General features: G+C 41.7%; 2 protein-coding genes across 2 annotated transcripts in view; both read left to right on the top strand.

Annotated features, from left to right (window-relative positions):
• The window catches only part of LOC134802500 (uncharacterized), a 49,897-nt gene extending 41,679 nt beyond the window's left edge, over positions 1 to 8,218 (top strand). The window contains exons 10-15 of the mRNA XM_063775179.1: positions 2,470 to 2,605; positions 3,449 to 3,567; positions 5,332 to 5,459; positions 6,821 to 6,897; positions 7,317 to 7,499; positions 7,859 to 8,218. Coding sequence (XP_063631249.1) covers positions 2,470 to 2,605; positions 3,449 to 3,567; positions 5,332 to 5,459; positions 6,821 to 6,897; positions 7,317 to 7,499; positions 7,859 to 7,933 — 718 coding nt within the window. The 3' untranslated portion in view covers positions 7,934 to 8,218. The remainder of the gene's footprint in view (positions 1 to 2,469; positions 2,606 to 3,448; positions 3,568 to 5,331; positions 5,460 to 6,820; positions 6,898 to 7,316; positions 7,500 to 7,858) is intronic.
• LOC134802437 (uncharacterized) overlaps positions 1 to 16,886 on the top strand; it is a 258,039-nt gene that overhangs the window by 59,559 nt on the left and 181,594 nt on the right. The window lies entirely within an intron of this gene.

Raw genomic sequence — 16,886 nt, 5'->3', positions numbered from 1 at the left:
GCCGCCGACACCGCGCACAGGTACACACACACACACACACACACACACACACACACACACACACACAGCTAGCGTGGCGGCGTGGCGCGCGCGGTGCGCGCGGCTGGAGGCCGACGCGCGCGTGCTGCGGTGCGCGCTCGGCGCCGCCGCCGACACCGCGCACAGGTACACACACACACACACACACACACACACACACACACACACACACACACAGCTAGCGTGGCGGCGTGGCGCGCGCGGCTGGAGGCCGACGCGCGCGTGCTGCGGTGCGCGCTCGGCGCCGCCGCCGACACCGCGCACAGGTACACACACACACACACACACACACACACACACACAGCTAGCGTGGCGGCGTGGCGCGCGCGGTGCGCGCGGCTGGAGGCCGACGCGCGCGTGCTGCGGTGCGCGCTCGGCGCCGCCGCCGACACCGCGCACAGGTACACACACACACACACACACACACACACACACACACAGCTAGCGTGGCGGCGTGGCGCGCGCGGTGCGCGCGGCTGGAGGCCGACGCGCGCGTGCTGCGGTGCGCGCTCGGCGCCGCCGCCGACACCGCGCACAGGTACACACACACACACACACACACACACACACACACACACACACAGCTAGCGTGGCGGCGTGGCGCGCGCGGTGCGCGCGGCTGGAGGCCGACGCGCGCGTGCTGCGGTGCGCGCTCGGCGCCGCCGCCGACACCGCGCACAGGTACACACACACACACACACACACACACACACACACACACACAGCTAGCGTGGCGGCGTGGCGCGCGCGGTGCGCGCGGCTGGAGGCCGACGCGCGCGTGCTGCGGTGCGCGCTCGGCGCCGCCGCCGACACCGCGCACAGGTACACACACACACACACACACACACACATATCATTCCCTGCCTTTTTTTAATGTTACAAAAAATTACTTTATTGTAAAAGTAAAAGTACATCATGATTAAAACTATAATTATAAACTAAACTAAAATTAAAATAACACTAAATAAATCTAAAATAAAACTACATATATTAAATCTCCAATGATCATACATTTTGAGATTGACATATATCTTAAAGACGGGCAATAAGAATGGGGCCAGTACAGCGGTGTCACGCACACGCATTCGAGCCAATCGTGCAACGCAATCCTTGCATGTTAATGGGACGCACTGTCAAGACGGCGTGCTGCAGTGGACAAATAATGTCAATGGCAAACAAGAAACAATATAACACAAGGTCTAAGGTCTATTAACACATATAATATTATTATATTATTTTTGTACAAGACTGTTTGTTGCCTTAAAAAAAAAATTAAACGCATTTTGTACACATAGGTATTTAATTACACAAGTGGGTCTACCGCGATATAATTTCATTGTTTTTACCTTTAATTCCGACGTTTCAGCTGAGTTGCACCAGCTGTGGTCACGGAAAGACTGACCCGTTTGTGTAATTAAACAAGAAACAATCTCAAATATGCAATAATTAATTAATTATACAGTTATGTAGTAAATTTAAAAATGGAAATATTACTACCCTGTGTGAGACTTGAACTTACGACCTCTGGATCGATACTCCAGCGCTTTGCCAACTGAGCCACCAAGACCAGATCCGGAGGCCGTGAGTTCAAGTCTCAACCAAAACAGTAATTTTTCCACTTTTAAATTAATTCTAAGCTTAATAACATCGTTCGCAGCCGTTACTGCTTGTTAACAATTAAATTAGTTAAGGTGCAGCGGATATATATATTTATTTATTTATTTACATAAGGAGATCCAATAGCTAACTAAATGACAATGGAATCATAAATAGATATATAGAGCCAATTACAGGAACTCGCAAATAGATATGTAGTAAAAACATATACTTAAGTAAAACGCATCACATACACACACACACACACACACACACACACACACACACACACACACATCGCACACATGAAAGAGATAAGACTCAAACCAAAACTAACAACATTCGCTTACATAATCAAACCCTTCTACCGGTGACAGGACACCAATTAAATAGTGTAAAAACAAAGAAAAAACAAAAAAAAAATAACTGAAAAACTAAGAACAAAACTTCTTTTTCGCTATCTGGACATATATGTCCAGATAGCGAAAAAGATGTGTTGTGTGTGACTCTAGTTAATAATGTAAAACATGGAGATTAGTTGAAATTATCCCGCAGTCGAAGTTGCCCAGCTGCACCTTATACATATATTATTTATCGTAAATTAAAAAAAATATATATATTTCATAATTAAAATAACACATAAACTAAACTTAAATATAAGCTAAATAAGTATAAAATAAATTAACTACTGAAGCCCGTCCCGGGCTGTCCCCGACGCAAAGGTGCCCATCACGCTCGCTGCGTTGCCGCGTTGGATTGCGATGGACAAGCTTTGCATCAGGAAAAACCCGGAGCGTTAAAATCGTAAATTCAAATGTAATATTTTATCCGCAGATTATCGTGTGCGTGTGCGATGCAAGAGTCGTCCTCGGTGTCCGTGTGTCTGGCGTTGCGCGCCGCCGACCGAGCGCTGGAAACGTATGACGTACTACTGGCATTAGCCGAGACCTTACACAGTCCGCAAGAAGAGGTAGGTACTAATAGGGAATATTATGCTAAACTCTGCATAGGGGGCGCCACTAACACTATCCATCACAATCTGGGGTCTACCGCGAAACAAGAAAATCCAAATTTCGGTATCTAACCTCCCTACTCTTGCATATTCGAGCGATAAAGAGGCACATAACTAAATTTAGATTTTCGCGTTTCTCGGTAGGCCCTTGTTAACAAATCGCCTTGATGCATCAATGTCATATTTTATTGTCTGTCAAAATACAGTTCAAGGCACAGTATGTATAAGTTACTATATGGTTTACTAGCTAGCTTAGTGCTGCACTCTGGCGGCAGAACGCTGCAGTAATACCCCCTATTTTGCAATCGTTCGCTTGCTCAAATATCAAAATTAGCCGAATATTTAACAACTAGCCCCCTTGTAAAACATATGGGGCACTATCTATGAAAAGGGCCCATATTGTCGATGGCGCTTACGCCGCACAGTATTTGCGTCGCGCGGCATTGTATTTATATCGGAGCATCGTTAATAGTGGCGTAAGCGCCATCGACAATAAGGTCCTTTTCATAGATAACGTCACATATGACTGTATATTTCTGTAATGTAATGTTATTTATTTTACTAACAAACAATGTGATTTTAGTTCATATTTTTTTTCCTCTATTATTCCAACTGTCACTCATGACATACAAATGCATACATGGTCTCCCGCGGTACAGGCCTAGCCTAGTGCGGGGACCCCTGGAAATTCTGTATTATTTAACCCATGCTATGCACCCACCCGATGTCACATCAATTTCTGTATTGTACCTACTGTCTGTTTTGTGTGTAATAAACTTATTTTTATCCTTTATTTGTCAGCGCAAAGCAGCAGAGGTAGTAGCGAAGCAGTTGCTGGCGCGACTGGACGCGGAGCACACGTCGGCTACAATAGGAGAGCCGCTGCTGTCGCCGGGGCCGTGGCTGCAGCACGACGGACAGTGAGTACCGTCACCCACCCTGTTCACTGTACACGGTGGGCCTTACGCCTTTTGTAATAAGGTCCATCGATGTACAGTTAGGAGTGTAGCTGTATAGTCGTTCGATTTGTAGCTGGCCCCGAGCTACTTACCTGCAAAAAAGGGTCTTAATTATTCTATTTGGCACCTGAGCGCGGGCTAGTCCAACGCTCAAAAAACCAGTGTAGGTGCGCTCTCCGATAACGCCTTTGTTACGCATCTCGATGACACATTTTAGGCTGGTTCTGTAGCGTTCGACTCGCCGACACTCAGTAAAGATCGGTTTTCCTAGGATAACTGTGCCGTCATATAGCGGCCGTCTCCATACTAAATAATACGGCTAAATTTGTATTGTAGTATTTGTATGGAGACGGCCGCTATATGACGGCACCGCTATCCTAGGAAACTAGAGCATAACCTTGAATAATTTTACGGTTTAGACTCACTTGTTTTTAGTCACTCGCGCGACATGTGTCGGAGAGCCTAGGTCTCCTTTCTCAAGCACTAACAGTGCGAGCAGCGTTCACGACGGCCGTGTATCGCGTACGCGAAACATGTCGCGCGAGTAACTAAAAACAAGTGAGTCTAAACCGTAAAATTATTCAATGTTAGTATGTCTCACAACAGTTTAAATTCGATTAGAGCATAACCGTAGAGAATTACACGACCCTTTTTAGGGTTCCGTACCCAAAGGGTAAAACGGGACCCTATTACTAAGACTTCGCTGTCCGTCCGTCCGTCCGTCTGTCCGTCCGTCTGCCACCAGGCTGTATCTCACGAACCGTGATAGCTAGACAGTTGAAATTTTCACAGATGATGTATTTCTGTTGCCGCTATAACTACAAATACTAAAAACCGAATAAAATAAAGATTTAAGTGGGGCTCCCATACAACAAACGTGATTTTTGACCGAAGTTAAGCAACGTCGGGCGGGGTCAGTACTTGGATGGGTGACCGTTTTTTTTTTTGCCGTTCTTTGCATTATGGTACGGAACCCTTCGTGCGCGAGTCCGACTCGCACTTGCCCGGTTGTACAGGTAGAGGCACGTGCGGTTACGATGGTAGCCAAAGGGTTGGCGGCTCGGGGCCAGTTACAGATCGACAAACTATACATCGGTGGACCTGGTGTGGCCTTTTGTAATAAGGTCCACCGATGTACAGTTAGGAGTGTGGCTGTTTGTACAATCAGACAATCACAGATCTAGAATCATGCTTAGGGCACAGAATAAGTAATAGTACTACCATACAGAAAGGACACTGTTTACATATCTACCTACATTGCTGCGCCCATCAGGGTTTCATGTGTCATTTGTGTACCTACCCATACTCTTAAGTACTTGTAAAACCTTTAATGTACATGTGAATTGCAATAAATAAATACAATACAATAAATACAACACTTCCTACAAATCCGAAGTTTGACAGCGATTCAGGGTCGAATCATGCTGTCCCTTCAAGGTCAAAATTCAAGTCATTATCTTATCTGTGGTCGTGCACACAAAGGGACGTCAAGTGGTGCCAACACTAATAATTGCTCGGAGCAATGCTGAGCCGAACGGAGCCGAGTTTGCCCGAAGGGAGGAGTTTCGCACCCCTGACGGCGGAACCGGTCCCAATTTCTCAACGTCAAAGTCAACGCGGGATTACGATATTGATATGTTCCCAAAGTTGTGTATAAATGGCAGCACCTGTCTCATTCGCTATATCTTTCTTGGATGTTTTGTAAGGTATGAAATTTAATTGCAGGGCGCACACAGACAGCGAGTGGACGGAAGAATGCGAGACAAGGCTCCGAGCGCACGCGGCGCGGCTCAAGAGCGACACCGTCACGCTGCGGAACGCCGGGCAAGCGCCCGCGCTGTTCTCATATCACGGTAAACTCTAGTGTGAGATCTGAGAAAGAGATCGATACATTACAACTAGCAAGCGCAATAGGCGTGACTCAAACACCGTCACGCTGCGGAACGCCGGGCAAGCGCCCGCGCTGTTCTCATATCACGGTAAACTCTAGTGTGAGATCTGAGAAAGAGATCGATACATTACAACTAGCAAGCGCAATAGGCGTGACTCAAACACCGTCACGCTGCGGAACGCCGGGCAAGCGCCCGCGCTGTTCTCATATCACGGTAAACTCTAGTGTGAGATCTGAGAAAGAGATCGATACATTACAACTAGCAAGCGCAATAGGCGTGACTCAAACACCGTCACGCTGCGGAACGCCGGGCAAGCGCCCGCGCTGTTCTCATATCACGGTAAACTCTAGTGTGAGATCTGAGAAAGAGATCGATACATTACAACTAGCAAGCGCAATAGGCGTGACTCAAACACCGTCACGCTGCGGAACGCCGGACATGCGCCCGCGCTGTTCTCTTATCACGGTAAACGCTAGTGTGACAGCTGACATATAGTTCCATAGTTTACAACTAGCAAGCGCACTAGGCTTGACACAAACACCGTCACGCTGCAGAACGCCGGACAAGCGCTCGCGCTGTTCTCATACCACGGTAAACGTGATATCTAAGAGCTGTTTCCCACTGACGACCAGTTTTTTGCGGGTACGGTTATTTGCCGGATCCCGTTTTAGTAGTATACATACATACATATAATCACGCTTATTTCCCGGAGGGGTAGGCAGAGACCACATATTTCCACTTGCTACGATCCTGACATACCTCTTTCGCTTTCTTCACTTTCGTAACATTCCTCATACACGCTAGTCGGTTTAGGGTGCTCTTGACCTGGCCTTTCTTCAGGATTTCCCCAATCTGATCAGAGAAAGTCCGCCGAGGTCTACCCCTTCCAACTCCCACTTCCACTTCTCCGAGTAGTATAGGTGCTAATATAATAACTTTCACACGAGGATTCTGTTTGCGGGATCCTGCATGCATACTAAAACGGGATCCTGCAAAAAACCGTACCCGCAAAAAACTGGACGTCAGTGGGAAACAGCTCTAATCTGACATGACAGGATAGGCCAAAGGTATGGTGCCATCTTTTCGAGCGATGGCGCCATACCTTTGGCCTACTCTCGAGTAGATGGCGACTTTTTGACATTTAACAAATGTAACACAAAGAATAAATAAAACTTATTAATGGCGTTCTAAAAGTTTTAATCTTGAAAATGATTGAATGAAATGTACTGACTACATAATTTACTTTGACAATATTCATACTTTATTAGTGATTTCTGCGCAAAAAGAGTAATAATTTAAGTTAATACAGGGTTTGTTTTCAGATGTAGAAGAAGATGACTTACCAAAATCCGCGGGCAGCGCCAGTATGGCGGAGATGGAGGCAGCGGTCATGATGCAGGTTAACTTATGTTACTTTAGATTCAGAAATGACAGGAGGTGGCAATGGGAACTCTCTGATAAAACAACGCAATCTGTGTTTGGGATTTTTAGCCTCCTAAGACCCAAGGACATACTTGCAGTTTTGATTTTGGGACCCTCTTCTTTACTCCATTATAGTTCAAAATTCGATTTTAATTTGTTCTTTTTAAAGGAACTCGGGACTTAGCAGGTTAGAATTGTTTCCATTAGTATTAACTAGTTGCCTTTTGGAAGAATAGTACAGTCAGCGATAAAAGCTTCTGCCAAAAATGATATTTTTCACGATGATCCTTCCACGGGACGATAATCCTTCGCGCCTATTTTTTTAAATTTGCTGCTTTTTTCTACTGACGGAAATAACATCGCCTTGTGATAATGTATTATCTTGTTTGTCTACAGGAGATACTCGCGATGCGCGAGGCCCGCGCTGCCGCTCGAGCCGCCGAGGCCGCCGCCGGCCTCCGGGACCCCAACGAAGACCACAAGGAACATAAAGAATATAAGGACCACAAGGAGTACAGCTACAAGGACCACAAAGACTATGACCATAAGGACAGGGACAAGGACCATTCGCAACATAAGGTAATTCACAATGATGAAGTTAACAGCGCCATCTATCTGACCATTTATGTACTTAATCGAACCCTAGATGGCTTGTCAATGGGGTTGGCAACTGTCAAAGGTTTGCCTAGATGGCGCCATCATAGCTTGCCCCTTTTTCTATGAGATTTGGCTTAAAGAGCTGGCATCCAGGGTATTAAAAAAACAAAAATTTGACACAATTCTAGGGATTGACGGGGCAAGCTATGATGGCGCCATCTGCTAAAAACTTCCACCGGCCAACCCCATTGATCGATAATCAATACGCATCCAACAGGGGCACATAGTTCCCAATACCAGACCAATACGTTTCAAAAAACTTATTAAACTATTTGTTTCAGAGCGACTCGACCCGCAGCCGCCGCCGGCGCGAGCGACACTGGCTGGAAACGCAGGCCTCCGAGACCGACCTCTGAACATATCCTAACCTAACTTTTATTCCTCAGTATATATACTATAGAGACTAGTCTCTAGAGATGGGCCGAATATGGACTTTGCCGAATACGAATATTCGGTCCAGATCATACCGAACCGAATATTCGGTTGACTAAAACCATAGAGAAAAAAAACAATAAATGCTCACTCCATACTTAAGTTTTAGTACCAATAAGACTATTATTTTCGCAGTCGACATCTAGCACCGAGTAGCAGAATTATCAGTACTGCTACTTGACAATAGATGTTCCACCGACCGAAAAGTCTAATGCTCAACAACTTCTAACCGGAACTCTATTTTCAACGACTTCTGTTTTTAATATTAGTTGTAAATTGTTGTTCAATACAATTTTCGTGAGTCGACACTAGAGAATTCTAGTATAGAGTAGCGGTACTGATAATTCCGCTACTCGATGCTATATGTCGACTGCGAAAATAATAGTCGTTTTGATACCAAAACTGATGTATGGAGTGAGCACTCTATTCTTACTATATTTGTCTATGCTAAAACTGTCCAAAATAAGTTTAAACAGGTCCGCGATCTGCACTCCGCACGTGTTTTTTAACCTTGCCCTCTGGAACGACCGGGAAGTACACACGGCCAGCTAGCGGACGCTCTAAAAAAGAATTTGTTTATTCGGTAAATATTCGGCGGTTCGAACCGAATACGAACATTGAAAAATATGACGAATACCGAATATTCGGCCCATCTCTAATAGAGACCGTGCCTGCCATCTCGTGATCGGAATCGAAAACGAAAACAATTCACGTCTCTAAGCAGGTGCTGCCACCTACACACGAACCGTGTTGCCACGATTATACTCTGTATTTTTAGGTATTTAAATAAAAGTAAACAAAATCTACCCTCGAATGGCTCCTTAGGCCAGTTGAGGGTAGATGAAAACATTACATGATCAAATAATGTAGGTTAAAGTCAGGTCGTTCAGTGACAGATCCAGGCGGTTTTGTATTTGGTTGGTTAACCAATAAATGTTATAACTACCCGAAATTGTACAAATTGTTTGTTTACTATTTAAATACCGAAAGAGACAGACTATAAGTCCAGTCAAGTGTAAAAATATGGGTGCACACATCATACTCAAAAATATGTCCTATCGTAACGTCCCATATGTCAGCGAATTAAGTTAAATTAAGAAAGAAATTCTATTAAGTACATATTTTTAGTAAGTTATATGCACCCATATTTTTGATGTACAATACCATAACAAAATTATCTTAGTATGAGAAATAACTGACATAATTTTATCATAGTAAAATAAACGCTTTTAGTAGGAGAAAGAAATGGAAGTTAGCGTGCATATTTTTATTGAAATAAGCCAAATAATTGTAAAACTCGCCAAAATAAATTTTACCATTTCAATATACTTTTAAGCCCCGTTTAGACGGTTGGATATTCCGATCAAATACCGCAATGTAACGAAAATCGCATGCAAGATCTTGGACCGTGTAAATGGAGCTTTAAGGATGACTCACGTTAGAACGGCCCGGGCCCGGGCCGAGGCATCCGACTCCTCGTTTGTATAGAGAGCATCACGTGACCACCGGTCACCTGTCATATAAAATGAAGTGTCAGTCGCCTCGGCCCGGGCCCGGTTCGTTCTGGCGTGGGTCATCCTTTAGGCTTGCGACTTTGACAACGTAAAATTATAGTTGAATTCATCTGAATATCGACTGAAATTAATTATGCAAAACATTATCTAAAAAATCATGTTTTAGAAATAGTACAAATTGACGCCTGAGAGGCTTTCCTTCCATCTAGTTATAACATTGTAAATCATGACATATCTTATTCATTTTAGTTAATAATGTTAATATCCTATTTTTGTTTTTAAAATCAAAATCCGTACTAATATAATATTATAAAGGCGAAAGTGTCTGTCTGTCTGTCTGTTACCTCTTCACGCTTAAGTCGCTGAACCGATTCAGTTGAAAATAGAGATAGTTTGAGTCCCGGGGAAGGACATAGGATAGTTATTATGTCGGAAATCATCCCTGAAGAGAGTGCAAAGGGCGGTGGAATTGAAAGAGTTAGTGAATTGCCTAGTAATTGAAGTAAGCAATGCGCGAATTGAATGATTGCTATTAGCATTATCCAGGCGCTATACCTACTTTAGCTGCTGTCACTAATTCCACGCAGACGAAGTCGCGGGCAAAAGCTAGTGTATAATATGTTAAACAATTCACTGTCGTCATAAATAAAAAACCGGGCAAGTGCGAGTCGGACTCGCGCACGAAGGGTTCCGTACCATAATGCAAAAAACGGCAAAAAAAAACGGTCACCCATCCAAGTACTGACCCCGCCCGACGTTGCTTAACTTCGGTCCAAAATCACGTTTGTGGTATGGGAGCCCCACTTAAATCTTTATTTTATTCTGTTTTTAGTATGTGTTGTTATAGCGGCAATAGAAATACATCATCTGTGAAAATTTCAACTGTCTAGCTATCACGGTTCGTGAGATACAGCCTGGTGACAGACGGACGGACGGACGGACGGACAGCGGAGTCTTAGTAATAGGGTCCCGTTTTACCCTTTGGGTACGGAACCCTAAAAACAGAATCTTATGCTAGTGTTGCCTTTGGGTACAGCTTTTATCTTTGCCTGATGGCTCCTCTATACGATGGGCCAACGTCGGCCAATCCAAGGGACGCATTTATGCGTTAGAGGGAGCAAGTGATATTGCGATCTCATTCTACCGCATAGCTGCGTCCCTTGGATTGGCCGACTTTGGCGCATCGTGTAGAGGAGCCATGAAACTAGTCGTAAAACATTGATTTATGAGAAGTTTGAAAACACGGCGAAGTTTTATTAAGCATTTTACATTTTTATCATTTTTACATTTTGATGTTTTACTTTTTAATGAATTGTTGTTTCTCTTTCGCCGATAAAATTCAGTTATAGTCGCAACATTTTTCTTGTACCTTGATATTTAAAAGAACTTTAAAAACATTGAGTAGGTACTAAACGCTCGTGTTGCTGAACGTCCTCGCTTGAGCTCGGCCGTTTAATTCACGCTCGGCAGGCAGTCCCGATCGATGTATGGTGCTTTACTCAAAGATAAAATTTTTAAAAATAATAAATTTCTTTGCTGGCGTGTAGATTGTCGGGTTTTGCGGCATGTTGTAGTAATAATAATAACGAGAATAGGTAAGCAGTACCACGTTTAGTCAATTATTTGTTTTAAAGTAGGCATATATATTTGAATATCATCACAAAAAATATGTAAATTAATAAAAAGAATCTCGAAAATTACCAGTGTCATAATATTGTTAAAGATATTAGCTATTGTATAGAAAACTAATGTTAAGTTCTTCCCTCTGTAATTAAGTATTAATTATTTAATTGTATAGATTTTAAGTACATATGGTGTGGGATGTTATTCAACAAATTGGGACACGCCCCGACTTTGCACGGGTTAACAAATTATACATTCAAACCTTTCTCAGGAATCACTCTATCGATAGGGAAAACCGCATGAAAATCCGTTCAGTAGTTTTTGAGTTTATCGCGAACATTCGCGACGCGGCGGGGGACTTTGTTTTATAAGGTGTAGTGAGTTATTGCCACAGACATATAATTATAAACAAATTATTCAATCTGTATTAATTTTTATTTAACCCTTTTGCAGTGTCATTATGAACCTTGTGGGAATGCACGAAGGTTAATATTGGCACAGAATAAATAATAATATTACCGTACAGAAAGGAAACTTCCTACAAAACCGAAGTTTGACAGCGATTCAGGGTCGAATCATGCTGTCTAATATATGGCACTATCCCTTTCGGCTATTTATGGTTGTCAAAATTCAAGCCATTATGATATCCGTGGTCGTGCACGCAGGGAAGTCATGTTGTGTCAACCCTAATAATTGCTCGGAGCAATGCTGAGCCGAGCGGAGCCGAGTTTGCCCGAAGTCAGGAGTTTCGCACCGCTGATACCTGTAGCCGCACGCGTCAGTTGACGTCTTTGGCGTCATATCTTGCGTTAAGTCTTGGTGTTATTTTGAATAAGATCCCACATTGAAATATTTTTAGTATTTTGCTGACTCTTAACTCCGCTTACAAATGTCTATAACGTTAAATATAGCTTAACATGTATGTACGATATATACATCTAGCCTCTAGTATAGCACAACCAAAGGTTCTTGAAAATGCAGTGACGGATTATATTCGCGCCTTTTGCTACCGACAAAGAGGGTGTGTCTGAGTATACTCATATCTATGTAGATGAATCTCAGCATATTTTTAACTTCTAAAAACGGTTCATTAGGGGTCATCCATTAATTACGTCACACGAATTTCTAGGTTTTTTTACCCCTCCCCCCTCCTTGTCACACTTGGTCACAATTGGCAAATCCCTCCCCCCTGGTGTGACGTCACATTTCTTCAACGAAATCGGCAAATATTTATTTAATATTTTATCAAAATATTTTTGACAAAAGAAATATTAGTAATTTTATAACCCAAAACTGATTAAGAAATAAAATTAAACGAATAAAAACGATTATCGTTTCAAAACCTTGTTATTTTAAATGATAATTAGCGTATAAAATAATTTAAATACATTTTCGGTTACTGGTGAAGTTAAAGTGACGTCACAAAGTTTATGACTCCCCCCTCCCCCTTGTCACAACAAGTCACATTTTCTTGACCCCCTCCCTCCCCCTAAACGTGTGATGTAATTAATGGATGACCCCTTAGACTGAATTGACCCAATACACAATTTCCCGCTGTTAAAGTTGTTTGTCAATAAAAAATATTGGCTAAAATAAAATCCTACAAGTCAAACCTTTTGCGCGGCACTACAATATTTGTGACGTTCTACGGGAAAAGGCGTAGCACCGCATTGGTATTAATAGCAGCGTAAGTGCCAACCGCCATTGCCAACACCTTTACCCGTGGAACGTCACATTTGACGTTGTAAAGTGTGTGTCTGTCTGTGGCATCGTAGCTCTCAAACGGATGGACCGATTTCGGTGTAGTGTTTTTTACGTGAAAGCGATTTCCCTTGAGGTGGTTCTTAGCTATGTTTGATAAAAATCGATCCAGCAGTTCGAAGAGTATCAGCTCTTTTCAAAAATGATGTAAGGCATTTTTGTACGTATTTGGTTGTGCTATGTCTGAGATATAAAATGGCGCATAGCGGATAATTATAATGAATTAATGAGCTTTAGTTACATATAAATAGTGTATTCGGGTAATTTCAACTACATCTAATTCCTAAAATCTCACATAGTTCCATCATTTTAGAGATTCTTAACTTATCGGAATCACCCGAATACACCCTATGTTTTACTGAATGACTGGTATACATCCTAGACAATGCATGGTTGTTTTTTTTTATTATTGGTAGATCAAATCTGACTATAGTATGGGGTTTTGAGACAGACTAAAGATAAGCATGTCATCAGACGGATTGGTGTGCTTGTTTGTCAACGACATAGTAAAGGAAGTGCATACTAAATGTTAATGTTAAAATAGTACGAAAAAAACGGCAACTCTGTACCAATTGAACATAATTTAAATTTCATTGAACTTACGTCACAGAATAAATAGGTACAGAAGACTCACTCTCTAACAAAACGCGTCTGTTACGATCAGGACAGATATGGCCGCTAGGTGGCGACACCGCCACGCGCGGCTTATGGCTAGCCACCAAAATTGGTATGGAACGGGTGTACTTTTAGCTACCAGTAGCAAAGCGACGAAATCACGGAGTGAGCCACGCCTGGTGTAGTGCATATTTATTTCTATCGTATTTTCACGGAAACGTACGAACGTATCTTTGTTTTTTCAGTCAGTCTCAGTACAAAAAGTACTGAGGTTGACTGAAGCAGCATGACAAATACGAATGTTTCCGAGAAAATACGATGGAAAACAATTATGCACTGTACAGGCAGGACCGTGAGCCTTAGTAGGATATATGTACCTTCTGTCTCAAGTTAAGCAAATGCTCTGATAGGGATAGCATGAGCCAGTCATTGAGTAACCGTTAGCTTGGAGCAGTTGTAAATGTGTGCAAATGTATAAATGTATATGAGTGTACAGCGCGTAAGTCGGTGCTAGCGTTAGTACGTGAGACGTTATGAGAAAATAAACGCTATTACAATACTACATACTTTCATTTATCCCATCAACGCTGGATTTAATTAGTTTCAGCAAAAACATATGTAACTTCGTATAAGATCAATAAAAGGAAAAAACGTGCCTCGGAAATCAAGAAAAAGTCATTCTCGGATAGATGGCGCACACACCTTTGGCCTAAGCTCGGCTAGATGGCGTGACGACACCGTTTCATATTTAACAATTTTAACACATAGATATCAGTGAATGAACATGGGTCAAAATGATATAAAAATAATAAAATCATTTATCCGTATATATACATTTTTTTGATAATTTTATACGTTTTCATTTTGAGTTTTAGTCGTGTGTCGATAGATGGCAGTAAATTTACTATGACAGGACCCCTCTATACTATCTATTCTCTTCGGTTTCAGTGATAATTTTCATTAATCGAAATAAAACTTTCGTGAGACATACTATAGCGACTAAAATACAAGCTCAGAATAAATAATAGTACCGTACAGGAAGGAAACTTACTACAAAACCGAAGTTTGTTAAGTTATGTGGCCGTGCACGCAAAGGGACGTCAAGTTGTGCCAACCCTAATAATTGCTCGGAGCAATGCTGTGCTGAGCCGAACGGAGCCGAGTTTACCCGAAGGGAGGAGTGTCGCACCCCTGTTTAGACCAAGAAAAGTCTGCAGGGATTTTGATAGCCCAGTGCAGTGCGAGTGTTATTTTAAACGTAAAACTTCTATGAAATTATGACGTATAAATAACACTTGGACTGCGTGGGCTATCAAAATCGCTGCAGACTTTTCTTGGTCTAACTCTAGACGAGAGAAAAGGTTGGTACAATAAAAGTGCTGAAACATTACAAATTGTTTAATTATATTACTAAGTCAGTATGTCCATGAAATTGATTGTTATATAATTCATTACAAATTAATCCGTAGCACAGAATAAATAATAGTACTAGGTACAGAAGACTCACTCTCTAACAAAACGCGTCTGTTACGATCAGCACAGATATGGCCGCTAGGTGGCGACAGCGCCACGGGCGGCTTATGGCAAACCCCAAAATTGGGGCGGAACGGATGTACTTGTAGCAAAGCGACGAAATCGCGGAGTGAGACGCGCCTGTCTGTAGTAAATCGATACGGAGGAATTAAATACTATTTACCCGACTACGGCAACGCAAAAGGAGGGTTATGATTTTGACCGGTATGTATGTATGTTCATCTGTTCCCTCATAACTTCTAAAGTACTCATTGAAATTTGACAAACGACATGTCATTCGAATCGTCTTATTTATGATATGAATGAAAAATTAAATAAAAAAATATTTATTGAAGAAAACATAATGGTCCATAAATTTGTTAGTAATTGCTTATCATTTATGTTAGTAGCAATAGTAACCTAATAAGATATTTGAGTCGCTTAACTTCTAACTCGGATAAATGCAACTGTAAGATTTTGCGATTTTGATATTAACCTCGTAAGGCTCAATGTGCATTAGAATGTACACTCTGTTTCAATCTAATTTGAACCTTTCAGTAACTACATAAGGTAGCATTTCTTTTCTTTCAATGTTTTCTAAAACAAACTTAAGTCACCCTAATCTCTTATACAACAAGGTTCAAATTAAAAATAGGGAAACTTTTAGAATAAGGTTAAGTAAAGGCAAAGATAATAGATGGTATAGAGGGGTCCTGTCGTAGAAAATTTTGTAGTCACAGTAAATTTACTGCCATCTATCGACACACGACTAAAACTCAAAATGAAAACGTATAAAATTATCAAAAAAATGTATATATATGGATAAATGATTTTATTATTTTTATATCATTTTGACCCATGTTCATTCACTGATATCTGTGTTAAAATTGTTAAATATGAAACGGTGTCGTCAGTCGTCACGCCATCTAGCCGAGCATAGGCTAAAGGTGTGTGCGCCATCTATTCGAGAATGACTTTTTCTTGATTTCCGAGGCACGTTTTTTTCCTTAGACTTTATTCATCTTATACGAAGTTATATATGTCTTTGGTAAAGGTAATAGGGTAGATATTTCCTAAGAGAGTCGAATGGATTTATCCGAGTTTGAAGTTAAGACACATTTAATAATTTATAAACAAAAGTGACTTTACATATGTTACAACCATAGTATTTTTCAATCTCGATAGGTAGAATGACAAATGTCATCTCCATATAATTTATAACCTAAAAACGCCAAATCTCGCAAAATTGTATTGAAATGACAGCTGTAATTTCAATACAGGCCAGATTATATGCAGGTTCGAAAATATAAGCCACCAAGGCAGAGTTCAAGACGGTTATTGTCAAGAAAAGCGCACCACAGTAAATATTATCAGAACAGTATGACGAGCGTTAGCAATAATCGAGTCGAGTCCATAGAGTTTGAAAAATACTAAAATTAAAAAAGGCTACTTAAATTATGTTAAAATCGTATTATAAACTAAAGGTGAACACGCTGGACTATATCACTGGCACTGGATCATCTTCATTTTTTAGGGTTCCGTGTCCAAAGGGTAAAAACGGGACCCTATTACTAAGACTCCGCTGTCCGTCTGTCACCAGGCTGTATCTCACGAACCGTGATAGCTAGACAGTTGAAATTTTCAAAGATGATGTATTTCTGTTGCCACTATAACAAGAAATACTAAAAGCAGAATAAAATAAATATTAAAGTGGGGCTGCCATACAACAAACGTGATATTTTGCCGTTCCGCCGAGTCCGACTCGCATTTGGCCGGTTATCTTTAATACCTTTTTACACATTTTTCAAGAATTGGACTTTTCTCCGAGGTAGGTATGTTCTTTCATGTACTT

Source organism: Cydia splendana, chromosome 24 (assembly GCF_910591565.1).
Source record: "Cydia splendana chromosome 24, ilCydSple1.2, whole genome shotgun sequence".
Taxonomy (NCBI): domain Eukaryota; kingdom Metazoa; phylum Arthropoda; class Insecta; order Lepidoptera; family Tortricidae; genus Cydia; species Cydia splendana.
The sequence above is the reverse complement of the archived record's forward strand: the minus strand, read 5'-3'. Positions and strand labels throughout refer to the sequence as shown.